This window comes from Urocitellus parryii, chromosome 10, assembly GCF_045843805.1.
Source record: "Urocitellus parryii isolate mUroPar1 chromosome 10, mUroPar1.hap1, whole genome shotgun sequence".
In the NCBI taxonomy this organism is placed as follows: Eukaryota; Metazoa; Chordata; class Mammalia; order Rodentia; family Sciuridae; genus Urocitellus; species Urocitellus parryii.
Window position 1 is genome coordinate 38491127 of NC_135540.1, and position 27536 is coordinate 38518662.

General features: G+C 33.6%; 1 protein-coding gene across 1 annotated transcript in view; it reads left to right on the top strand.

Annotated features, from left to right (window-relative positions):
• The first annotated feature begins 632 nt into the window (after window positions 1–632).
• Window positions 633–27536, top strand: part of Ccser1 (coiled-coil serine rich protein 1) — a 1027931-nt gene continuing 1001027 nt past the window's right edge. The window contains exons 1-2 of the mRNA XM_077803585.1: window positions 633–1956; window positions 5518–5702. Of these exons, the coding sequence (XP_077659711.1) occupies window positions 633–1956; window positions 5518–5702 (1509 nt within the window). The remainder of the gene's footprint in view (window positions 1957–5517; window positions 5703–27536) is intronic.

A 27536-nucleotide genomic window follows, 5' to 3' on the forward strand; every position in this document is an offset into this window, starting at 1 on the left:
CTTCCTAAATCGAACAACAAAGAGAAGAATTTATCCTAATTATTTTTTTCTCAAAATGGAGATTTCAGTGTCTGGCCATACCTTTGTCTGGTTTTTGACCCTATTATGCTTATGTCAATAACCTGCTGAGTCACATAGTTTAAAAAATGGCTTCATCTGGTGTTCTCCTACACAGGCAATACTGGAGCATTTACTTAGCAATAATCATAGCTGTCATATGCTTCCTCCTAATTAAGCACATGTAGAAAATTAAGATTCAACAATTTGCCAAAATCATGCAATCAGTTGTGAGTAGTTAGTCTGGCTCTTAAATAAATGATCTCATATCATGGAACCTAATACACTTTTGAGTATACTTTAAGTATTTTTGGTTACATCAACTTTTTTTTGCCATTTGAAATTTTTGTAAAATAGTGTATCACTTTTGTATTTATAAATTTGAAAGATTCTTCGGTATCAGAATTTAATCATTTATTGTTTTGGTATAACTCAAATTCTATGCTGCGCCTTGAAATGCAATATTTTGTTTTACTAGGTCTTATTTCTAATTGTATTCTGTTGACTTGTTCTTTTTGTTTTAACTTTTCTCAGGTTGCTAAGTTGGCTATCCCCGTGCAAGCCTTGGAGTCCCAATGGGGGACTCAGGATCAAGAAGATCTACCTTGGTCTCACGGTTGCCAATATTTAGAAAAAGTATTAGCAGAAGACATGACTCTCTTCCTTCTTCACCCTCTTCCAGCAATACCATTGGTGTCCACAGTTCTTCTCCTTCCAGCACTAACTCAAGCTCAGGTAGTACAGGAAAACGCAGGAGCCTATTCCGAGCTCCTTCCATCAGCTTCCACCATAAGAAAGGGAGTGAACCTAAGCAAGAACCCACTAACCAGAACCTTAGTATTTCAAATGGTGCTCAACCTGGTCACAGCAATATGCAGAAACTGAGTTTGGAAGAACATATTAAAACCAGGGGAAGACATTCTGTGGGTTTTAGTAGTTCACGACATAAGAAGATAACAAGATCCTTGACAGAGAATTTTGAAAGGGAAAAGGAGCACTCAACTAATAAGAATGTCTTTATAAATTGTCTAAGTTCTGGCAAGAGTGAGGGAGATGATTCTGGATTCACAGAAGAACAAACTCGCCGTTCTGTTAAGCAGTCAACAAGGAAGTTACTCCCTAAATCTTTTTCATCTCACTATAAATTTTCTAAGCCAGTTCCACAGAGCCAATCCATTTCGTTGGTACAACAGTCTGAATTTTCACTTGAAATTACACAGTACCAAGAGAGAGAACCTGTGTTAGTAAGAGCTTCTCCATCTTGTTCTGTGGATGTAAATGAACGGGCAGGAAGCTCTCTGCAATCTCCTTTGCTTTCTGCTGATCTTACCACAGCCCAGACACCTTCAGAATTTTTAGCCTTGACTGAAGATTCTGTGTCTGAAGCAGATGCATTTCCTAATAGTGGAAGCATGGCATCCCACTGTGACAATGGTGGCCCCAATGACCCTACCTCTCAGAGCTCTCCCAAACCTGCTGCTGTTACAAAGACAACAATAGAACTTATGGGAGCTGTGCCTGGTGCAGTTATGTCTCCTGGGAAATACAGGTTAGAAGGTCGATGTAGCACTGAATCTAATTCCTTATCAGAAACCTCTGCTGCTAATCAAAAGGAAGTGTCATTGCAAATCACTGAGCTACTGGTTAAGAATGTGAACAACTCAGAGACTCACCTATCAGCAGACACTCAAAGAGAAGAAAATATGCCACTACAAAATGGTGAATCAATGCCAAGGACAGGCTCTCCAAGGAAACTTGGATTCTATGAGCAACATAAAGCAATAGCTGAACGTGTTAAAGGGATTCATCCTGTTTCAGATTCAAGGATAATACCTTCTTCTGGCGATCATCACATTTTAAACAAAACATCCTATGGTTATGAAGCAAGTACAGCCAGAGGTATGCTGCTTTTCTTTGTATAATAAATGATGTGAATCAATGTTCATTATAATGTATTCGATTTTCTCACTTCATCTCATGAATCCACATTTTCTTCATTTTTTCACTCTACATTTCTTCTCCTTTGTTTTAAATGCTTCTGCTTCTTAATTTTAAATTTACCTCAATTATATATATTAAAAGCATAACTCATTAATACTATTCATTTTCCTTTACTATGTTACTCAGATTCTAACCTCCAAAGAAAGTGGAAGGAAATTAATTCTGTTTGCAATGTGACTTTATGTAAAATAAGGGCTGTCTTTTTTAAAAATAATCCATTATGCAGTTATTGGTATTTCATAGTTAGTGAAATGAATATATTTCAGCCAAACTCATTATACATTTTCATACTTAAAATTCTATTGCTTATGTTAAGAAATGTTTATTAACCAGGGTACATGATTTGATATAAATAATCCCCATCTCTTGACAAGAAAGAATTGCCAACTTTAAAAATAAGGTTCATGGTGCATATAGCCCATGCTTGATTCTGACCCTGTCTCTAAAATTAACTAGGTGTGCAATCTGGCACTCATTCTCTTTAGTTTAAAAGAAAGGGTGTGTGTGTGTGTGCGTGTGTGTGTGTGTGTGTGTGTGTGTGAGAGAGAGAGAGAGAGAGAGAGAGAGAGAGAGAGAGAGAATGAATTACTCCAGCAGTTTGACTCCAGAAAACTTGGTTATTAAACCCAAAATTCAGTTCAAGACAACTTTTGGGTACTTCCTGCATACCCAAAAATGTGCTAAGAAATTCGCATGTACTATTTTATTCAATGCTCACAAAACTTTCATGCAGAAGTTATTGATAAAAATTTATAATTGATAACATTACCAAGTCACTTTGTTAGAAAATTATGGACCTTCGGTTGAAATGCAGGCAGTTAAAAAAAAATCACACAATTACCCTGATCTGAGCATTGCACATTATATGCATGCACTGAAATGTCATTGTGTACCCCGCAAATACATAGAACTGGTATAAAAATAAATTTTCTTTTGGTGCAAAAAGAAAGATAAAAGCACCAAAACAGAAATATAATTATATACCAAATATATATATATCTTACATATCAAATTCTTATTTAGTGGTGATGACTTGCCTCAATGTATAACTCAATACTGTGCATTTTTGTCTCTGTGGAAACTAGGGAATAAGCAGTGATGATTTTGGTGATTATTTATCTGTTTGTTAAGAAAATGGAGTTAAGACATTTAACACATTAAAATAATTTTGACAATGTATTACCTGCTCTTGTACAGATATTCTGGTAATATCAACAAGGAAAAGATGATATTCTACTATTTTTTATTTGTGAGAATATTGAATATTGATGTGCTCATCTTCTTAAGGATTTTGTAATTTGGGACTTAAAAATTTTAAAATCAGTTTAAGTAAATGTGTTTCAGGCAAGAAAGATACTGCACACACTCAGTTCCATATACTAAATTTATTTTGTATTTGTTATGAAACATATAGTTAAACTACTATATTATATGTACCTGAGTGTCTTAGATGTCCTATTAGTACTATTAATAATGAAATTAAATTTTATTCATTGGTTTTAAACTTATTTTAAAAAATTGCTATATTAGCCTAATATGTTTTGTTAAAAACTGTTTTAACTAGTAGATGAGCCTAAATAGAACGGTTAGTTTATTAATTTCTTCATTCAACAAGTATAGTTTTGACACTTTTTGTTTTCTGGAATCGAATGAATTTTTTTTAAAAAATGTATTTTAATTTGGTGTATATGACAGCAGAATGCATTTTGATTCATTGTACACAATTGAAGCACAACTTTACATTTCTGTGGTTGTACACGATGTAGCATCACATCATATGTGCAGTCATACATGTACCTAGGGTAATGATATCCATCTCATCCCACCATCTTTCCTACTCCCATACCCACACTCCACCCCACCTTTGCTTTGCCTCATCAAAATTCCCTCATTTTTTCCATGTCTTTCCTATTGTGGATCAGAATCTATTTATTAGAGAGAACATACGGCCTTTGGATTTCTGGGATTGGCTTACTTACCATCAATTTACCTGCAAATGCCATAATTTAATTCTCTTTTAATGCTGAGTAACAGTTCATTGTGTGTATATAACACAGTTTCTTTATCCATTAATCTATTGAAGGGCATCTAGGTTGCTTCCACAGTTTAGCTATTGTGAATTGAGCTGCTATAAACATTGATGTGGCTGAATGCAATAGTAATGCTATAGCATGCTGATTTTAAGTCCTTTGGGTATAGACCAAGGGGTGGGACAGCTGGGTCAAATGGTGGTTCCATTCCAAGTTTTCTAAGGAATCTCCATACTGCTTTCCAGATTGGTTGCACCAATTTGCAGTTCCACCAGCAATGTATGAGTATGCCTATTCCCTCACATTATTGCTAACATTTATTGCTATCTGTATTCTTGATAACTGCCATTCTGAATGGTGTGAGATGCAATCTTAGAGTAGTTTGATTTGCATTTCTCTAATTACTAGAAATGTTGAACATTTTTTTTCATATGTTTATTGATCTAATGTATATCTTCTTCAAAAAGTATCTGTTCAGATCCTTAGCCCACTTATTGATTGGGTTGCTTGTTTTTTTTAGTGTTAAGTTTTTGAGTTTCTTTATATATCCTGGAGATTAGTGTTCTATCTGATGTACATGTGGCAAAAATTTGCTCCCAAAATTTAGATTCTCTCTTCACCTCATTGATTGTTTCTTTAGCCGAGAAGCAGCTTTTTATTGTGAGTATATCCCATTTATTAATTCTTGATTTTGTTTCTTGCTCTTTAGGAGTCTTGTTAAGTTAAATTGTTTTTAGCACTAGCAATACAACAGGCAGAAGTCTCACCTTCATGAAGCTTATTTTCTACTGTGGATACTCAGACAATGAAAGTGCATATAAATAAATGTCATATGTTAATAATGGCTGAGTACAAGTTTTAAAGCAGAATAAAGGACTGGGATTGGGAAGTCGGGTAGAGGTTTGCCTTTTTCAACATGACGAGAAGGGTGGCACCTAAGGTAAGATATTACAAAGATTTGAATGAAGTTAGAGCAAGCCATGAAGATATTTGCAAGAAATATATTTGTGTGAAGATCACAGGTCTAAGGATGTAGGTCTGGAGCCTTAGATGTTCCAGAAACCTCCAGAAGCTCATGTGGCATAGCAGAATGAAGGGTACAGGGTGGGGGGATTTGAGACTGAGTATCTCAACAGGACAGGCCCTGGTGTGAGGATGATGAGATGGGTCATGGCTCAAGGAACCAGGCAGGCCCTTTGGAAAGCTTTATGACCGGAGGGATGATGATGGTGGAGCTCCACCTGTGTTAAGCAACATGGTTCTGAACACCGTGTGAAAGCAGGTTTTGTGTTGGGGATGCAGAGAGGCAAGTGCGAGTATGCAAGATAATTTTAGGGAGTATTATGCTAATTTCCAAGGGAACATCTATAAAAACTCAGTTTATATATTCATATTAATATATTCATATTAATTATTTTTCTCTCACTAGTTCTTGCCAGTAGCCTCAGTCCGTATCGGGAAGGAAGGTTTATAGAGAGGCGACTCCGGTCCTCATCAGAAGGAACTGCAGGGAGTAGCAGAATGATTTTGAAACCAAAAGATGGAAATGTGGAAGAAGTAAATAGCTTAAGGAAGCAAAGAACGAGTTCCTCATCCTCAAAAATGAACAGTATGGTAAGTATATACACATGGATGCAAATAATAAAATACTGCTTTATATATCTGTCTTCAGGTTTTTGCTTCTTGCAAGAAAAATACACTGGCTGAAGGGTAGATATATATATTATTTGAAGGGAAAGTTGATCTCTATAGTTGATGTCACAAATCAGAGTCATTTCTCACTTGAGATTCCTACGGGGCAGAACAGATAGGTGCATACCATGACAGATCCCCTTGAGTTCTTGTCTTCTGTGCCTCCATGGGAAGTTTGCAGTTCTTCATTTTAGAACAAGACCCAAGGATACACAAGGTAAAAAAACACTGATTGTGAGGATAGCCTCATTTCTTGCTATAAAATGTAGTTTCATAAAACACACTTGCACTCATACCACCTTTAAGCCATTTAGTCATCTCTCCTGTAGTGTAGCCAGGGTGCATTACATGGGGTGCCAACTGTGGGGGCCAATCCAACATGCCTATCTGAAGTTCGAACACACTGCAGATAACTGAGACACCAGATTCCTGGTCCAAGCTATAGAGCCTGCCTTTTGGAATTCGTTTCACTTGTTTTCTTGCAAATGTGTCCTTTTTCAGCAGTGCATTTTACTCCTGTTGTTTAACAGCATTTCTTTAAAATTATTTACCTACCTACCTACCTGTTTACCCCGACCTACCCATCCATAGATATTTGTTGAAAAATGCTAATAAATAAATCACTTATAATATCTCTTATACCTTAGATAATATAGTTTCAAATGAAAATTCTAGGTCAGTTATACATGATCACTGTATTATGCAGAAGCCTTCAGTTAGTACAATTACCTTGAGTTTTAGCAAAACCATTGTGCTTGAAATTGGAAGTTATAGCTATTATTTGGGCTTCACTATTTCTTAATATTGGTCAAACAAGGAACTAATGAACAGCCAAGGATACTGGGCTTTCTGGTTACATTGTACGAAAAAATTATAATGGGTTTACATTTGAACATATGTAAAGATAGTAAATTTTTTTTCTTTTGTACATTGAAAGTGTTATATCCTTATTGTTGTAGTTGATTTTTTTAAGGTATGAGAATATGTTTTAAAAAGATTTTCATTTGATGAAACCCAAGAAGTTAGAGGTAATTTGGAATTATTAAACATTTTTTTTCCTCAGATAATTTACATTATTTCTTTATATAGAAGTATTTATATTGTTATGTACAGTATAAACTCCTCTTGCTCAAAGTTGAAACTTTTATGTATTCTAATATATCAGATGTTTTTCTTACACCATGTGATTTAAATAATTGCCTTTGTAAAAGCACAGAATCACACTTCTCAATTCCACTTCCGAGATTTACAACTGAAAATGTCAAAAAACATAGAAAGTGATTTTGTTCTTTTGTTTGAACCCTTGCTTAAATTTTTCAAAAAGTGTTCCTGCAGAGTTACAATCATTCCACTAGATGGCAGTATTACACCATTGCCATGTGGTTGACTAGAAATCTGGTGAAGGTATTGAACCTGTTCTCTCAGTTTATGGTTTGTACTAATTGAAATAAATACTGACACTTTTGAACCTTAAAATACTTAATGATTTCACTGTTTCCCTTTGTATTTTTCCATATACATTTCATTCATAAGTTCTCTTATTATTCAATAGTTAATTTATAATGTACAAAATATATTATTTTAGCAATGCAAGGAGAAATGCTAGGATGCTTTAGGTAATTCTAAATCTGTGTTAAACAAGTTTGACAAGTATGTAGGAAATCATAGCTTTATATGTGAAAAGTGACACATTTTCTATATTCCTCTTCCAAAATAGCTCAAGCAACTGTACATACTTGAGAATAAATGTGTGGTTTAGTTATTATTTCCTTTTAAAGAAATAATAACAGGTGTTTTTAATGTTTATTAGTGTCAAGGGACACTTAAATGCTTTGAACATTCAGTCCTCATAGAAATACTATGGACTAAGTCGTACTGTTTTAATCAAGTTTTGCAAAAGTGGAAAGATAAGACACTATGAAGATAAATAACTTTCCCAAAATCATATAGATAGTAAATGCCAGAGGTCGGATATGGATTTGGATCCTGGCTTTTTAAGTTTAAAACCTACAGGCTTTGGGGAGACTGTTTTAGCTTTAAAATTAATTTGAAGCACTTTTCAGTTTTGTTCTGTTAATTCTGTTGAATTAACAGAACATTAAATTAACATGTTTATTTCCCAGCAGCACCCTCCCCCCAAAAAGAAAAGAAATTAACATGTTTAAGGCAACCTATGCTTGGTGTCAGTCTATACTCTAACCCTCTATAACAGATAGAAAAAAAAAACGGAAAAATTAATACTTATTTTGAACTTGAAATACACTAGTATTTTTTGATATAGTGATGAGTGCATCAGTGTCTCTACTGAAAGATATAACATCAAAACTGGATATGCATACCAAGGTGGAACTTCAGTCCTTTGTACAGTACATGGGATGTTAAATATGAGTCTGTTAAGATGCCAAGGTGTTCCTGCATGGCAGAAGATACACGCTAATGGTTTAGATACATGAAAATTCTACTGTTTTTGTACTCTTGTGGGATATTGCAATCTAGAAGAGAAAGGGCACATTGTATTAATTTATAGAATGTCAGTGGCCCAGAAACAGTTGGAATTTGCTTAATTTTTTTTTTACAGGGAAGATATATCTAAAACTATTTAATAGAAATTCACATTTATTTATTTTTTTTTCAAAGAAACCACTATAGAGACTTTTCTTTATTTTTCTCTAAGGAGAAACTTTCTCAATACTTTCCATAGGATTGTCTAAAAAAAGCTCAAAGAGCTTTTCTAGAAATAGGGTCTTCTTCTTTTCTTCTTCTTCTTCTTCTTCTTCTTCTTCTTCTTCTTCTTCTTCTTCTTCTTCTCTCTCTCTCTCTCTCTCTCTCTCTCTCTCTCTCTCTCTTTCTTTCTTTCTTTTTTACAAGCTTTCCCTTTGAACTCTGATTTATAAATGAATAAGCATAAGGTTTTGTTATGGTTTCACCAATTGCATTACACAGTGAATTCTCACTCTGGATATTTGCAGGATCACCCTGTCCTGATTTTAAAAAAAATAAATAATAATGTGAGGGTGAATTCATAAATAATGAGCAATACAAAGGAACTGACATTCAAGGCAGGAAAGTGCCTGGATTGTGATAAACTAGGTTAAATGATAAAAAATAAGCTTCAAGTCTTAGTGACTTTATAATATGCATTTATTTCTCACTCAAGTTATGTGTTCATCGTGAAAGGTGCCAGGGGTTCTATTGTGTCTCTTTGCTCTGTTTTCAGAGTAGCTGTCAAAGCAGCTACTATTGTTAGCCTTGCCTTTTACCATGGTAAAATATAAAAAGAGACTCTGGAGGTCCTGATAATAAAATGCTCTGACCTATGAGAGTCACTTCATTTCTGCTCACAACTCATTGGTCAGATCTCATCAGGTGTCCCAAATTAGACACAAAAGAGGACATGCAATCTCTCCTTGTGTCTGGAAGATATAGACTTGATTTGTGTTTGGTGAGCACCAATGACTATCATTTCAAATATTTGTTTTGTATCTCCATTTTTTAATTAAGTGATATTTCCTGCAGGACTCTTCCTTACCTGTTGTCCAGTCATTGAATGCCTCACACTGGGTTAGTCATTTGTTGTTGAAAAAGATGAAATCACATCTGAAACTGAAGGATTAATGTATAAGGATGAGTTTTGTTCTTTGGGATGTGCTCTCTTCCCTTCTTACTGTCCTTGAGATGTATACTTTAAATGGACTAAATTTACATTTTTATTTGACTCAAGGAGTCTTACTGTATTTGGAAGTATTTTATTACATTACAAATTTGGTTTGGAAAGTTGATTATCTTTAGTTCACTCAGCAAATGCATTCATAGTGTTGCTCTGAACTGTTGTGCTAAGTGATCCTGACAGCAGTCATTTATGGCCAGTTTTGCTCTGACGCAGCATAATTTCCTCTCATTTGCAGTTGGGCATCCTGCTGCCTTTGTGTACAAACTGTGAATGGCACAGTAAAAACATCAGTCTTAGGAATGCCTTGGTGGAAGTCAGGACCAGATTTATGTTTGATTTTAAAACAAGAAAAAGTAGTAACATACATATATTTATTTTCTCATGAATATTTTAATGCTTTGGTATGTTGAACTCTAGATAATCACTGTTAATAGTCGAACAATCTAAGACTAATTAATCAAGCACTATTTAGGAGACTCAAGCAATTTATTATGCATATGCTTTTTTTCTGGGCCCTGTGTTTTGTTTTTTGTTTTTTTCACCTATTAGCTTATCCTTGGTACATTATTATCAGTTCATTCATGAATTCAGAGTTTCTTTAATAAATACTGATTGAGAACTTATTCTGATGATACAAAGAAGAGTCACTTGAGGATTTTAGAGTCCTGAGATAAGGAGAAAATAATGTTGACCATGATCTTGTCAATACAACAAATTTAACCATTTTGATACAGTAAAGAGAAAGACACAGAATTAATCTCAATATTAGTATTCCAAATAGCAGTTGAAAAAGACTCCATCTCTACAACCTGCCTGGCAAAAGAATTCCAATGGCCTCATTTGGGATATGCACCATCACATTTCCATTCTGTGGGATGAAAGTTGTTCATTAAGAGCAAAATAAAGATGATGATTATACCTGACTCAAGATATGCCTCCCCTGAATCCTTAAGTCCTTAATGAGAATTTGCAATAAGTAATAATGCTAATGGATGTTGGGGTGTTAAAATAATAATTGTAGCTTTTGGTGTAACTCATTATCAGTGGGATTAAAGACAATGTAATTGCACATGTCAGACATGTTTAATGAGCAAAGGAAGTCAGTAATATTTTTAGGGAAATGGAGTTATACAAATCATCCTCCTCAATCCTTATAAATGTGAAGAAGGGAAATCACAAGTATCACTCCTTAAGTGTGAAATTACATTTGTTGATAACTGGCATATTAATTTTAGGTTAATAGCCCTAATCCACAATGGCTTCACTGATTTAGTTACTGATGGCATTTTCCTCTCAATGTTCTTTGAGGTTATCACACATAGAATAACCAGCATGTAGTTATTTGAATGTGCTTCATTTTGGCAATTAGACTTCAGTCATGTAAGTGAAAGAAATGTATATTTTGGCATTCCTATCAGGTATTAATATTGTATTTGATGTAGAAATAAGTTTCTAATAAATATGAATGAATTAAAAGTAAATTTGCTGATTAGGGAGTGATATATTTTCATTTAGAAAGTGTCACAATTTGTATGTTTGATGCACAAAGGTATAAACATCTTGTTCATAGATTGAATTCAGTTCCTTTTAAGTGAGTTTAACTTCGATTTAAATAACTAGAACTGCAGAATCATCATTATTACTGCTCTGGACCATGGTGTTGGGCGATACATGTGCACAATCCCCTCTTCAAGACATCAGAAGAAACTGTCTTGATATGAACCATCTCGATCTTGCACTGGGGTATACAGCATAATAGGCATTTTCCATGGAGTCATATCCTATACATTTCTACATTCTGTATATATTTTCTACTAGTAATCCTAGACAGTTAGATATATTCTACAGAAAGCAGTTCATAAATAAAATGTCCTCATAAAAACAATTTAGTGTGTCAGCTGTATATTTCTGGGAAGACTTTCATTAGAATATTACGAGATCACACCAGCTCACCTGCTTTCTTTCTGTCCAGGAAACATGCACCATTTCCCCTATAACAGGGAAAAGGGAGTATAGATCAGCTTAACTTGGGCAGTGAGTATGAACTTTGAACACACTTCAAATGGACTGTCCAGTTCTTGCAGTCCTCCGCTACCCCCACCAATTTCACATTTTTACTCATAAGTCCTTTGTTTTCTACGATTTTAAAAGAAATCTTTGTCCCTTCATTCTCTTAAAGCAAATATTTCCACCTGTCATCTGAATTGTAACTGACCTACATTGGAGCGGTACTCCAACAGTGTTTTTTCTGTTTTCCTTTGGTTTCTCCTCCATCTCCTCATTGCTGTCAGTTGGTGACATTGCCAATATTTCCATCCTTGAGGAGAACACAGGCAAATCACTCTTTCTATATTCTGTCTGCGCCTGAATTTTCCATCCTGATCCTTCTTTCTCCCTATAAGGCAAGCAGCCCTTCCTGACACCTGCCCTTACTTCTCACCTTCACATAATTTAGCTCCTCCATAGGTTCTCAATGTCAGCATTACCGACCTGGTGTTAGTAATTCCTTGTTAGAGGAGCTGCCCTGTGCACTCTTGGAATGTTTACTAGCATCCCTAGCTCCTACCCACTAAATGCTACTAAGGCCTCCATGTGTAACTACCAAAAGTGTCTCCATGCTTTGCCAGCTACACTGCAGTGGATAAAAGTTGACTTTCCGGTTTTCAAGGCCTTTCATTCAGTCTCATCTTTTCTTGATTTCTCTTCATCATCTCCTACTGTTGAGGGCTCTGTTTGTACCCTGATTCTCTCCTGTTTACCATGCTAATTCTGCTCTGGTTGTGGTTATTCTCTTTCTTTTCTCTTTCCAGACCCATTTGCAGGTTGCTTCTTTGTCACACCCGCACTTAAAGCACAGTTATTCCTTGGTGTTTTGTCCTTGACTCTTGCCTTTTCATTTACTTATCCAATCTGAAAACTTAAGACCTAGAAGAGGTTCTATGAGGATTCCAGATGAAAAGGCTGAAAATCTGTTATATCAGAAATATGAGAAAATCAAAGAGGAAGAATTACGATATATTTAGATTTTTGGAAATGGAATGAGTGTTAATAAAAAATGTATTGGCATACGGAGAAACCCTGAGGGCATCTGTCTTTGTAATAGATGCAGAGAAATATGTAGTAAAGTTACTTTTGTCCAAGAGTTCATGGTGTATCTCTCCCCCCATTTCATTTTTATTACTATTTTAATTTTTGTATACATACATGTTTTAGCCTCCTTTTATGATACTTTTAACATTCTCAATCCCCATTTTGGGCCTAAATTCACACTGCAGACACAGCAATTATACTGCTTAAAATAGGACCACCATGTTGAAATCAGTGTTAATACAGTGCTATAATAGAAAGTAAATTCTACTTTCACTGCTATAACCCAAAATTATACATTTTTTTAAACAAATTGACAGCACCTTTATTGAGCATAGTACAGGTACTGGTGCACGTTGTGGGCCTTATGCAAGCAACATGTATTTTATATTACAGGAAACTTGGCAACTACAACACACACTACCAACCTGTGTCTAACACCATGACTCTGAACTGCTATTTCTTCTTTGTTTCTTTTAATCTCCCAGGGATTGTGCCTCAGGCTGGCTCTGTTCCAAGAGGAGACTTGTGTGCAATGTGTTGGGGAGGGGAGAGAAGTGGAGCTATAAAATAACTTTCTTGTTTCTAACAATATAAAAAATGTAAAAACTTGATTAGAATGTAATGAAATAATGAAGTCTTACACTTTATAATATTTTCATATTTTGTTAAATTCCTTTGTGGCTACCCTCTAATCTTTAATATGTTACTAGAATTTTTATTTTATTTTTATTTTATTTTTTGTGAAACTATTCTGGAATAAAATCACATTGCTCAAAACGTCAGAGGCACACTTTTCTAAACACACCAAAAAACATGATTAAAATAGAAAAATTTACAAAATAGGAATTCTCATTTGTTAGTTAACATGTTTTCAGTTTATTTTAAGCAAGTATGGTATGAAAGAAGCAGGTTATTTAAGAAAGGACATGAAATTCTAACCTCATTTCTTTCGCTTAATAATATTGCTTACGCTATAGAGTGGTTGGAAGAATAAAATAATATATTTTATGTGGAAAGGCTTTATAAATTTAAAAGTAAAAGACAAAATAATACAATGGTTGGCTTTTAATCAATAACCTGAGTCAAAATGAGAAACATTGAAAAAAATTACTTTTTAAACTAGTCATTTAGAAAGAAAAGTTTTTCATAAGCCAAATTCTCACTTGGCATATATCTTTTCATGACAACAAGTTAGCTCCTGTGAGCCCTGACAAAAATGTTCTTAAAAATTCAACTTGTTTATATATTATTGCTTTTTAAGGGTAATCCACTATTTGATTTCTCATTTTGTTTTTCAAGATTAATTTATATCACTTAGAAAAAATAATGGAATGGTACACTTGAAATTTGAATATTATGTATATTACACTTTAATTAGAAGGCTTACTCAACTCAACCCAGTTGTTTCCTGATTTTTAAATCAGAAATAAAGTCCTTAAGGTGTTTAGACTATTTACAAAGAAACATGATTTACATTTTTTAAAATAAAAAGCAAGTTTAGCTATTTGTGCACTTATATAATTGATTACATAATAACTACTATTGTTAGCTATTTACATGTGCACTTATATAATTTATTACACATTAACTATAAATTACTAATTTAAATTATTTTCTGTTAAATATTAAGATAATACTTATATATTTATAAGTAGTGGTTTCAATGATAAAAAGGAATGTTTAAGAAAATAATTGTAGATTAATGTATTTTCCTTTAAAAATAAATTTTGAAAGTAGTGTATCAGTACTGGTGTGTTCTGTGTTGATTTCAAATCTATAAATGTTTGTGAGAAAAACTTTTATAACACAGAGCTTTTGTGCTTGCTTTTCTTACTTCTCTCTTCATTCTCTCACAAGAATACCTCTACCAGTAGGGTATTCAGCTTGGATGTTTAAATTTTATGAAATTTGAACTTGAGGGTAACCAGCTGTCAGATAATTCATGTCATGAATTAGGCACTGGTTGAGATGAGACAGTATGTCTCAGCAGGCTGCTGCCTTCTGTAGATTTATGTTCCAAAGAAATGTGGGCACATTAATACAAATAGTGATTTTAAATGAAAAGAAGATCAGCCACCTAGCTATGGTTCATGAATCACAGTGATTTCTCTCTCTCTCTTTCTCTATTATTTTTTAATAATAATAATAAAAGTAGATAGAAAGTATCACTGAGCCAAGTGGGTGCCAGAGGACTCTGATCCTAAAGCTTTAACTTGACCCAGCAGTCCATTGGAAGTTGCTATAGCTGAGAAAAAAAGAACCACAGCATCAATGCTGAGCTTACATTTAGAGAAAGAGAAAGGAGCTATTAATGCGTGATCTTCACCAATAGCATTTATCTCTCTAGGAAGTCCTACATAACAAAAGGGAGTTGGGCCACCATTAAGTTTTATGAAGTGATACTGTGATTTCTTGAAGGGAATTTACTGTTACGCTGCAGGAAGCCTGTGAGTCTGTTAACTAAAGAAATTCAAAGATAGCCACTGTTGTCAGTATATAGTTTTGCTTTGCATTTTTTTTTTATTCAGTGTAGTGGAGTTGAACATGAAAGATGGTAGCATCTTCAGATTTTCATGATTCTTTCCTTTTGACAAATAGATCTTTAGTTAAATTTTAGGAAATCAGAATAAATGACCAGTACAAATGATTTCTACAGAAAACTGGTTTTTGTTCTTATAAACAACAACAAAAAATGGTTTTTCAATTTTGGTGTTATGGGTTTGATAAAAATGTCTGTATTCTTTCAAAAAGTATGAATACTTTTACCATAAAATAGCAAATTCTTCTGGTTTGATAAGCAAGTCAATCTTATTAAAGCAATGCATAAAAGCATCCCTGAAAATATTTCTTTCATACTGAAGGCGAATTGCACAATAAATTAACAATAGAATTGCTTAGGATAAAGCAGTATCTCAAATTGAAGACAAAATAAAAACATGATTTTATTAAGTGGACTTAATAACATCACTTAATATGTATTCTCAGTTGAAGCCAGTGCTAGCTAGGTGCCCATCCCAAGTCTCTGCTGCTGCTGGAGTGGGTGGGGAGGGACTGATCAACAAGGTCTCTTCACTCAGGCTGCTGAGTGCTCATGTTATTGCATCAGGAGGTGCATGAGGTCCTCTTGTCTCATTTCTATTGATTACTTGGTAAAAATGTTTGCTAAGCTTCACCATTGTAAAGTTATTATTTTTTCTCTAACCAAATAATAGGTATATCTCTGGAGAAATACTTTGAAGCTATGTAAATATCCTCTGTCAGAACATAATCTTAAGTTTCTCTTTTATTCAAAGGATCAGAATCCATTACTATCCTTATTTATCTTGATGCTCAAATTAGTCCAGATTTGATATGTGGGAACCTCTTCAAAGTGATTCTGGGATTTCTGTAAAACATCAACCAACAAATGTCTAATCTTTAATAGACTAAAGCTGGGTGATAGTTGGTGCTGTTAGGCTGAAGAAAACCATCTTTTAGTAAATACTGTGTCATGCACAGCTTCCAGCCCTGGAACTGGATATGTTTTACTTCATACATTTTTTAAGCTCTACGTTGGCATAATGATTTTCATATCAGCAGCTCATTTCCCAGGATTTCAAGGGGAACTAATTGACTGAATGATTTGCTTTTAAATCCTATATTGAAATATATCTCACATTTTGAGTTTAGTTACCCTATTACAATGAATAAATAAGAAGCAAACAGTTACTTAATTTTAAGTAAATATGTATACTATTCCTTTCACTTAATTCAGTTAACATTTTGCAGTATATAAGTAGTGTTTTGTGTTGAGCCCTGGAAGGAAATTCAGTGACAATGTTCACAGGGTCTGGGCTAAATGGGTCACAGATCTATAAGGGAAGACAGATAAGCAGTGTATGTGTAATGATATGATATGTGTTTTCAGTCTTTCTTAGCAAGAATAGTGGCACAAATTCAAAAGTGTTAAATTCTTCCTGAGTATTGACAAAAGTTTTCACATGCTAGGTAGTATCTTCAATCAGACTAATTGCTATAAAGTTCTAATTTTTAACATTGAAAATATGACTTTTATATACACACCAAAGATGTCTCTAGTTGATTGATGGATAATCAATAAAAATGAGAGGTTATTCAAGGAGTATTTCAGAAACTAGTTATTTATAGGAAGTTTAATACAAAAATTATTAATTAAGATTATTAGTTTTATTATAAAAATAATTAATATCTTACATGGCTAAAAAGTGTCACCATTAAGTTTTTTTTTTTTTTTTTGTGTGTGTGTGTGTGTGTGTGTGTTTAAACCAGACAACAAATATTTGTATCTCTTTTGGACACAAACTTATACATTCAGATGGAACTTCACCAAGTCTGAGCTTTCAATTAGGTAGTGAAATCAAAAGTGAGACCCTCACTTAGGGTCTTACCAATCTTTCAGTATGACCTTGTTTCTGAATTTTGTGTTCTTAACCATTACACCATGGTGAACTTAACAAAAACCAATAGAACAGCAGTATTTTTTATTAGTGCATAAAGCATTCTAGTAAGGCAAGAGGATAAGAGTAGAAGTGAGATGTTGCAGTAGAGATAAGAGAGATAGGGAAGAGCTAAATAGGGAGTACTATATTATATAAGAATTTTGGTAGGAAGTCAGGAGCCACTGATAATTTTAAGCAGGATGATGGCATAAAAGGTATGCCCTTTCTGAATTACTATTCATTTTATTTTAAATGGGTTAAATAAATTTATCAGGTGCCTAAAGGTTTCAGTAATAAACACCTCAAATGAAAAACAGTACTATTTTTATTATTTTGTGAATTCAAAATAGCATACTACTTTTTCATTGACATTTGAGATAAACTCTTTTAAGTTTCAATTTGGTTGGATTTCTTTGCTCCTAAATTAAAACTATTCACTCACTTTTTTTTTTTTACTATTGCTTGTTTTCCCAAATTGTGAAATTATATATTTAAAAGCTTTCTCCTAATTAATACTTACTAAATAATTATCAATTAAATCTCTTATGGAGAACAGCAATAAAGGCATTTCTAGGATAAGGAAAATATTGAGTTATTTTCATTTTGGTTGATTTTATTTTGCTCAACAATTATGTACTTTTCTTATGTTACAAGTTCAGTTGTAAAATACCATAGTTTATTAGTGAGTGAAGTCACACAGTCTACTTTATGAACAACACATTTTCTAGCCAAGCCAAACTGTCACCTGTACAATGTTCACATAAGTTTGCACTTAGTATAGTGTAGGAAGTGTCACAAGATATGTAAAATATTTATAGAAACAGGAAATCCTGTTTGTAGGCAATAGTGATTGTAAGTACATGGATAGAGATTGACACTCTAGTTGCATTATAAATAGCAGTGGGTCTTCGTGTTTTTGTTTGCTTTTCCTATGGACTCATTCTTCAATCAAACACCTTCTTCAAAGTGCATGACTAAAAAAAAAAAAAAAGGGTGGTGGACATTAAGGGATAAGATGTAATCAAGATGAATTGATTGCAATATTATCTTCTAATCAATATAGGTCATAACTAATAAAGACAAATTAACTGTCATGCATACTTTTTTTACTGATAGACAGTCCCACACTTTATTCCTAAACTGTTTTCATGTTTCTGGTTGTGCACCTAAAGATGTCACACTAAGTACTTAATGATGGATGGGTTAGAAATTAGAAATACAAACAAGTATATCTGAGAAGGACAAGCTTGTAAGTCATTACAATCTTGTCAAGTATTTTTTATCAAGAGATCTTGTGGGTTTTTTCCTTTTACCTAAAAACATAAGCCCTCTATGAATTTTAACTGTTAAGTTTCATGATTAAACATTTGCTAACATTTTCCCTTTCCTTTTATTAACCCTAATCAAAGCTAAAATTATTACATAAATTTGTTTATAGTCAGAGAAAAAGTAATTGGATAGCTAATACTATTGGGAATTTATTTTGTCATGGATTATAGGGTCATTTTTTCCTGTGAAAAATATTATTTCCTGTTTATAACTCTTTCCTAAGAAGTAAAATTTTCACTAAAGATCTATGTGTATATATTTTTATTTAAATAGATGTGGTCATTAAAATTCTCCTTCTCCTGAAACCTTTTCCCTATACCTTGTTCTCTTCTGTGACATTCAATTCTAGTCCTTCATATATTTAAAAATGTTTTAAAATATATTTATAAATATTTAAAAATATTTTTATTATTTTTTGCTCTAAATAAATAAAAGAGGTTATGAACTTAAATATTTTTTCAATGTTAAGAATCTTCACCATTTCTACTCAATTGGTTACTCTTTTTTTGGGGAATAATCTTAAATATTTAATTACAAGTCATCTATATGCACACTGAGGAGGGAGTGATAATTATCTTTTCTGGACACTAAATCTGGGAATTTCTTTAAGTTTAGAAAGTCACTTATTTCCTTCCAAGAAATTATGAAATTTCTACAGGATGGTTATTTTGACTCCTGACTGGGTTATTTACTTGGAATTACATGTTGAGTCAAAGAACCAAGGAGATACAGTTGATTTATTTACTTTGGTGGTATAGATTTGATTAATTATTTCTCCTAATTAATAACTGATACAGGGAAAACTATTTCAGATTCCAACCCTTGGATTCTGCACATGACATTATAAGAAAGTATAAAATGAATAACAGTATTTGTGAACAACTTAACTCTCTTCTTTCATTAATATAATATTATTGAATCTGAACCAGTTTTCATCTCTGCCTTTCTGTGACTTAATTTGAAACTATTTATTTTAAGCAGGAACCCACCATGTGAAAGACTTCAAAACACTTAGTAAATTTCTCATTGTCCTTTTTAATATGCAAAAGAATTACATTAGTCTGGTCCCTGACATTGAGGACAACTATCCTGGCTTTATGTCATTAGAGATGCTGAACTGAAGGGTTTACTTCTGCTCAGAGTGTCAGGAAAGTGGTGATGTCTGAAGATGCAGCTTGCTAATATAAGTCCAATATCTAAAAATGCACATTTGTAAAATGAGTGAATTTGGAGGGGATTTTGATATACATAACAAAGTACAAGGCCTGGGATACTTGACTCAGAAGATGAGATGAAGCAGAAAGAAAATAGAACTTGGAATCAGAAAAATTATATTTAAAAAATAATTACTCTCTTGGATTTTCAGGGATCTGAGATGAAACCCCCCTTCTTGTTTTTGTTTCTTTTTATATTTTCATATAAAACCTTGAAGAAAGCTTTATTTTGGATTTTTTTATATCTCCAGGCACATGTTCAAAGGTTATAATTTTACTCATTCTCAAATTTCCACTGTGCATTTAAAACTAGAATGAAAAGTTTAATACCCAGAACTCATGAATAGAGCACTATAATTTTCTTTGGGAAATAGGCTTGAATACTTCCTTTCCGTCCGTTCTGGTGGTTGGGGCTTTATCTTTCAGATTTTATTGTGAAGTACATCTTTAAGAAATGACTATCTATATTCACTTATAACTAATAAATAACTTTCCTCAGGATTGTTGAAGCAGTTATTCTAGTTAATCGTAGATGGGGTTTTAAATTTTGTTGTTGGAGTCTGTTCTTTTGACCTTTATCTCTTGGGATTGTTGCAGGCTAAGAAACAACACTAGTCTCTTGTGTACTGTGTGAATGTATTGTTGTTTAGAGTTAAGATGACAGTCATTAGGTCTTAAAGCCTCCTACATCCAGGAAATTCAGTTTTTCTCTGGACTAGTAGCTGCCATTCAACACATTTTAACAATGCTAATTAAGAATTATGCAGATTGAAAAATCTATGTACTCAATGCCTATTTCACATAGTAGTTGTGAAGGTTAAGTGGAGATTAAGTTAAAATTGAGGAATTTCTCATGCAAACCAATAGCATTCAAGGCAATTCCTGTTGTGTATGTGAGAGTGTGCTTTCTAGTGAAGCCTACCTGCAGAATCTCAAAGTACTGCTTCAGTTACCATCTCTAACAGACAAGAGTCAGCCCTCAGACCCAGCTGCCCGAGCCTCAGTGGGCCTCCCAAAGCCAAGCTAGCAGCCAGATTAAGAGTCATGTTTTTTGTTTGTTTGTTTGTTTGTTTTTTCAGTTTGACAACAAAATCATTCTCCTGGTTATTCAAAGTTTTAAACTGAAAGTTTATGCTGTTCAAACAAACACTAAACACCTGGGAGATTTTGAAATCTTTCTTACCTGCAAACCCACTGCATGAAAAATGTGGTAGTCCTTTAGTTCCTTCCAATGTTAAGATTTCTTATCTGGACTTCACACACACATACACAGTCTCTGTGACTAAATTTGCTTATAACAAAATCTGTAAGTCCTGCTTAACTGTCTTCTGGCTCTTCCAAGGAACCAGTACCCATCCTCCTGTGGATTATGCCTCAGGTTGTAGGTGAATGCAGGAAGCAGAATAACCCTGATAGATAATTGAACTGTTCTATGGTGGGATCAGGGCTTCAGCTGATCCTATAGTGATCTCTCACACTGGAATAGTCCTTTATATTTGTCCTAAGCTGGGGCAAAAGGAAGCCCACATTGACCAGTGAATATAGGGTGCTGGGAAGAGGTTGTGATCATCAGGAAAGGCAGTGAGGGCTGAGAGCTGAGGTCTGGGGAGGGATTGAGTGGAGTGCTGTCAGTTGCCAAGACACAGCAGCTGGGGGAATGTGTGTTTCACTCTTGGAGGTAGGGATCTGGGCAGTGTAACACTTTAGTCATTGGAGTATCCATCTTCACTTCTATTATTTACATTTTACAAATGAGGAAATTGAATAGATTTTAATTACTAATTATAAATATGCTAATATAGTGAGTTTTTTTTTTTTATGTACCAGGAATTAAACCCAGGGGTGATTAACCACTGAGCCACATCCCAAGCCCATTTGGTATTTTCATTTAGAGACAGTGTCTCACTGAGTTGTTTAGGCCCTGGCTAAGTTGCTGTGACTGGTTTTTTTTGAACTTGTGATCCTCCTACCTCAGCATGCCAAACCACTGGGATTATAGGCATGTACCACCACACACAGCTAATACAGTTTTTAATTTTTTTTTCAGTATTTTTTGACATTCTTAAAAATTATTGAGGATGGAAAAGAACTTTATGTGGGTTTTATCAATTGCTATTTATCATATTATAAATTGAAACAGACATTTGATAAATAAGTCATTTTTAAATAAATTAATAAACCAATTTTTTAAATACAATAAAATTTTTCAATGTATCTATTTTCTTCAAACAGAAAATTATTGAGGATAGTAGCATTGTGTTACATTTTGTAAATATGTTTATTTTCTGGCTTGATTGAGGTGGCTGGGATCTCATATCTGTTTCTTCATTCAATCTGTTGCAATGTGTTGTTTTGTGAATAACATTAGGCCTCATTTGCAGGTAAATGGATGGAGTTAGAGAAGATAATACTAAGTGAACTTAGCCAATCTCAAAAAACCATATGTCGAATGTTTTCTCTGGTATAAGGAGGCTGATTCATTGTGGGGTAGGGAGGGGGAGCATGGGAGGAATAGATGAACTCTACATAGGACAGAAGGGTGGGAGGGGAAGGGAAGGGTCAGGGGGTTAGAAATGATGGTGGAATGTGATAGATAGTCCAAAGTACATGTATGAAGACATGAATTGGTGTGAATATACTATGTATACAACCAAAGATTTGAAAAATTGTGCTCTATATGTGTAATATGAATTGTACTACATTCCACTGTCATGTATAAATTTTAAAAAATTAATTAAAAAAAGAAAAGAAAAAAAAGAAATGGGTAGTTGTTTAAATTTAGTTTTAATTTCAAGTCTGAACCATATCAATGAACTTTTCATATTCTGGTATTAATGATGATGCTGATATTCATATTTTACTCATGATTCTTTTTCTTCTCCTTCTTTTCTAAAAAAATGACATGTGCACTTTCAGTTTTGGGGCTCAGCACATCTTGTTATCTTCCTCTACCACAATCTCATACTTTTCACTTCAATTGCCCCTTTCTACTTCCTCAATATTTAATTAAAGCACTATTTCCATGTGAGGCCCTTTTATGGGAATTTCAGTTTTAATGGTTTAAGCATCTGTTTTGATCTTCTGTAATACTCATGGTTCACACTGTGTCATTCGTTGTTTCATTTCATTTAACATTTGGCAATATTGCTTACATTTTTTCAGATATAGAAACTGAAGCACAAAAGTTTTAGGAAACTTCTCCAAGACATAAAACTAATAAGTGTAAGGATGGGCTTTCGTTAAAGATCTCTGACTCTAGAGTTTATGCTTAGTCATTTCTGTAAGGAATGAAACACAGGATGCTCTTGATTTGGAATTAGCATTTTTAGATAGTCTTTTCTTTATGGCACCACGAAATTTGAAAAGCACTGATTATTTATTTGTATTGTACATATAGCTTAATTGATGAACTATTACTTAGTACTTTTCAGGTATTTCAAATACTAAGACCTTTTAAGATTTATTGAAATAGGATACCCTTTTAATGATAGTCCATTATAATAAATAATCTATTAAGTTTCATCAGCTAGCTATGTCTTCTTACTTTGTATTTACTATCTTATGAACTTTTATAGAACTTTTCTTCCTTTTTTTCAGTAACTTATAGCAGTATATTTATTTATTTATTAGGTACTGAGTATTGAACTCACTGGCACTCAACCGCTGATCCACATCCCCAGCCCTATTCATATTTATTTATTTATTTATTTATTTATTTATTTATTTTGGAGAGAGAGAGAGAGAGAGAGAGAGAGAATTTCTTAATTTTTATTTTTCAGTTTTCAGTGGACACAACATCTTTATTTTATTCTATGTGGTGCTGAGGATCAAACCCAGCACCCCGCACATGCCAAGCGAGCACGTTACTGCTTGAGCCACATCCCCAGCCCTCATATTTTATTTAGAGACAGGGTCTCACTGAGTTGCTCAGCGCCTTGTAGAGGCTGAGGCTGGCTTTGAACTTGTGATCCTCCCATCAAGCCTCCTATGCTGCTGGGAATTGGGGTGTGTGCCACCACAACAACTTATAGCAGTTTATGATTATATATGTCTCAGTGTTACTATTGGATTAGTATCATTCTCTTCCCCTGGAACACACACTTGATGAGGAGAGTAATGGTATATCATTTCAAGATCACCACTATACTCACAGTGAGAATAGCCTTGAGCTTATTGGATATGTAATGCATATTTAATGACTTGAATACCTTAGACTTAAGGGAACTTTTTGATTTCCATAATAAAAGATCAGATTAGATTCTTTCACTATATATATATATATATATATATATATATATATATATATATACATATATATAACTCTTGCTTTTTAAAATGTTTATTTTTAATTAGGGCTGCTGCTATACCCTATTTTTAGAAAATTTTTCAGCATTAAATCTCTTGCTCTGATGTATGTATTAAGCTCCCTTTGTTATTATACATTTATGCAAGTTCTTATAATAATGCAGCCAAAGTCAAATATTGGACTTTTGGAGGCCTGATTTATGCTCACATCCTTTACAAGGAGCCAAATTGTCAGGAATGCAAACAAAAACCTTTAAAAGATTATAACTATTTTTTTAAAATAACTTTCAATTGCTTTCGGTTTCTTTTTCTATTTTTTTTGACTCTTTAAAAAAAACCTTAAAAAACAAAAAACAAACTGCAGTTATATTTGTGATTTGTTTAAACAAAAAACAACAAAGAATTTTTATCAGTTTTATTTTGTTACCACTTGCATAGAAAAGAAGCCAACCCCCAAAGTATGCCATTTATATAATAAAGTGAAGGCATTTGTTCCTAATATCCTACAAGGACAGTGGGAGTATTACTGATCATTTTACTCCTTGTACAGTGCCTAATCATAATATTCAGGTAATTAATGTTTGTTGAGCTTAATTTAATTGACTACATTCTGGGTCCACGTTTTCATTTATTCAATAAATACTAAGAGAATATCATTTAAATAATAATACTGTCTGTTTGCTTCAGATAAAATTATCAAGTTTTCTTTTGTTTTTTTTTTCTTTTTAGTTATTGATAGACCTTTATTTTATTCATTTATTTATATGCAGTGCTGAGAATTGAGCCCAGTGCCTCACACATGCAAGACAAGTGCTCTACCACTAAGCTACAACCCCGGCCCAAAGTATTAAGTTTTTACTGTGAACAGTGATGATGACAAAAGCCAATCCTGCTGTATCTGTGTTCTTTGCTGTTTAGTTGTTCCATAGGAAGTTTATATCTTATTATTTCTTAAGAAAGTTCAGGTCTAAACCACTTAAAGCAATACAATAAAACAGTCTAGTGGTTTCAATTGGTAGACTTTATATTCCTGGTAGACAACTTACTTTCTGCAAAGGGTCTTCTGTAAAAGCAATGTCAAAGGAATAAATAACATGTACCCCCCTGGGCTTCTCTGGATTTAAATGTCTGCTATAATTTTCATAATAAATTACTCATATATTTATGTAGTTTCTAATATCATCCTTCAGGAAAAAAAGAGTTCTTTTCTTTCAGTCGAACTCCACAGTACTAAATTTCTGACTTTGCTTATATTACTCATGCCCTCAAACTTGAATCCATCCTTGCTTGTGTTCCATCTCTGAGAACTCACACTTCATCCCCAGATTATTTTTTTCCCTTTTGTCATAAGATATGCAGAATATGACCTGTCTTCCCCATGTCTGCCACTGCCCTGCCTCCAGCCTTGCTCCTTCACTAGTTCTTGCAGTAACCCTCCAGTTGCTGCCCTGCTTCTGTTTTGCACTTGCTCACTTAGTTCATGGTCTTCAGAACTCATCAAGTCATCCTTTTAATTTTTAAGTTAAATTATTTTAGTACTTCCCTGTGGCTTTCCATTCACCAATGAGGATGCAGAAGGCCTTATAATGGCCTGCACTCCCCTAAAAGACCCCATTGTTTTCTTTCCCTCTGGTGTTATCCTTGTTGTTTGAACCCTTGATCACTCTGCTAGCCACTCCATCCTTCTTAATTTTCCTTCACCTTGGTCAAGCCATTTTCATGTCTACAGTATCTTAGCACTTGAAGTTCCAGCTGCTGGAGAAACCTTCCCTCCAGATTTCTGCATGCATTCTCCCTAATTTTGGGGGGTTTCTACTCAGGTTTACGTGATCATTGTTAGGTCGTCCCAGACCATTCTTTTAAGAAGATCAAACTACTTCCTTTATCCCTGTGCATCCTTGTCACCTTGCTTTGTTTTTCTTGTTAGCCCTTCTCACCATTTTATATATTATACAATTGTTCACTTATTTGTTGTTCGACTCATCCAGTACTGGAATAAAAGATCCTTTAGGGCTTGGAATGAAATATCCCCCAAGACCTAGAATAGGACCATTTGCAAAAACATGGACTATGTATTGAACCAGTAAAGAAAAAATGAACAATTGAGATGAAGATTTACCAATTTGTAGTAATATATTTATTTTAAACTTTCTCCTCAATGACAGTTTAAAACCCATCTACTACTATTTTTCCTACCAACATTGCAAATGTTTTTATGCCACTGGAATGGGACCTGGCTAAAACAGTCTTTTCACAAAACTCTTGAGTTCCATATTAATTTCTCTTTTCTTGATATTAAATATCCATTCTGATACATGATTGTGAAGCTCCAATTGTATATATTTATTCTAAAACATTGATATATGTTTATTCTCAAACATGAAAAGTAAAGGTGTTTGACACCTTTGTTTTTTCATAGAGAATTTCCTGTGCAATGAAAGAGAAATTTGTTAAAAAAAATCCTTAGAGAATTCTGCACTATTACTCAAATTATTTCTGTCAAATTGAATTTCATTGGTGAGTGCGTGGTGCTAGTTTAAAACATTTAGAAATTAGACATTTTGGCATAGTTTATAGGTTCAAAGGAAATTATAATTATGGCAGTTGTAAAGCAATGAAAAAACTAAAAACTGTTGGATCAGCTCTGGTGCATATTGCATAATTTGTAATTTTGGACTGTAAGTGATTCAATTAATTTAACATGACAACTTTTCTGTGCTTTACAACTTGGCAATTTCTAGCAATTTAATAGGTTTCCCCTTTTTATTTCTAACCATTCCCACAAGATTCACAGAAGACTTAGAAATACTCAAATCATTCAGAGTAGTTTCCATTAATTTAAAATTTCATTGTTAATTGTAGTTTTTTATTCTTTTCAGAGAGTAATTGAAAATCCAACCCATTGGCTTTTATCACAATAAACATTTAATTCATCCTGGATTTAGGCATTAAACTGGAACATTGGAAATTTGACCTAATGATTAGATATGTTTAGTAACAACATTGTTTTACAAAAATTTACAGTGTGTGTGCATTTTAACATATGGCTTAAAATGCCCAAGGTATTAATGTTTGTAATTGATTTTCATTCTAAAGGCAATTATGACTTATTGTGGGAGAACTGAAATTGTTCCAGATAGAAAATATTTTGGGGAACTGTTGCTATCGTTATTTTGTTCTTGTTTTTGAAAATCACTCCATTTGGAAGATCAGATGAAGTATCTGTTTCGCCACATATAAATTTTTACAACATCTTTACTGCTGCATCTTGAAGTAAAATTTGTAAAAGTGTTATTTGATGAAGTACATAGCTCTGTGATCTTTTGAGAATTTTATTATCTCCTTTATAGATGAAAAATATTTCTTGTTTGTAATTAACACTAACTCCACAAGATTTAGAAAATCAATAAATCAGATTATGCTATCTAACAGTAACATAGAAAATGAATTTCTGGATCCGTGGAGTTTATAAACCACAAGGATCATTTTTCAGCATAGCACTGTGTGAGTGTTCCATCACTGTGACAGAATACCTGAGCAAATCATCTTTGAGGAAGAAAGAATTATTTTGATTCACAGTTTCAGAGGTTTTGGCCCAAAGCTGCTTTTCCCCATCACTGTGGACTTGTATTGAGGTACAACATCATGGCAGGGAACTTGTGGTAGAGCAAAATTATGTACATTATGGTGG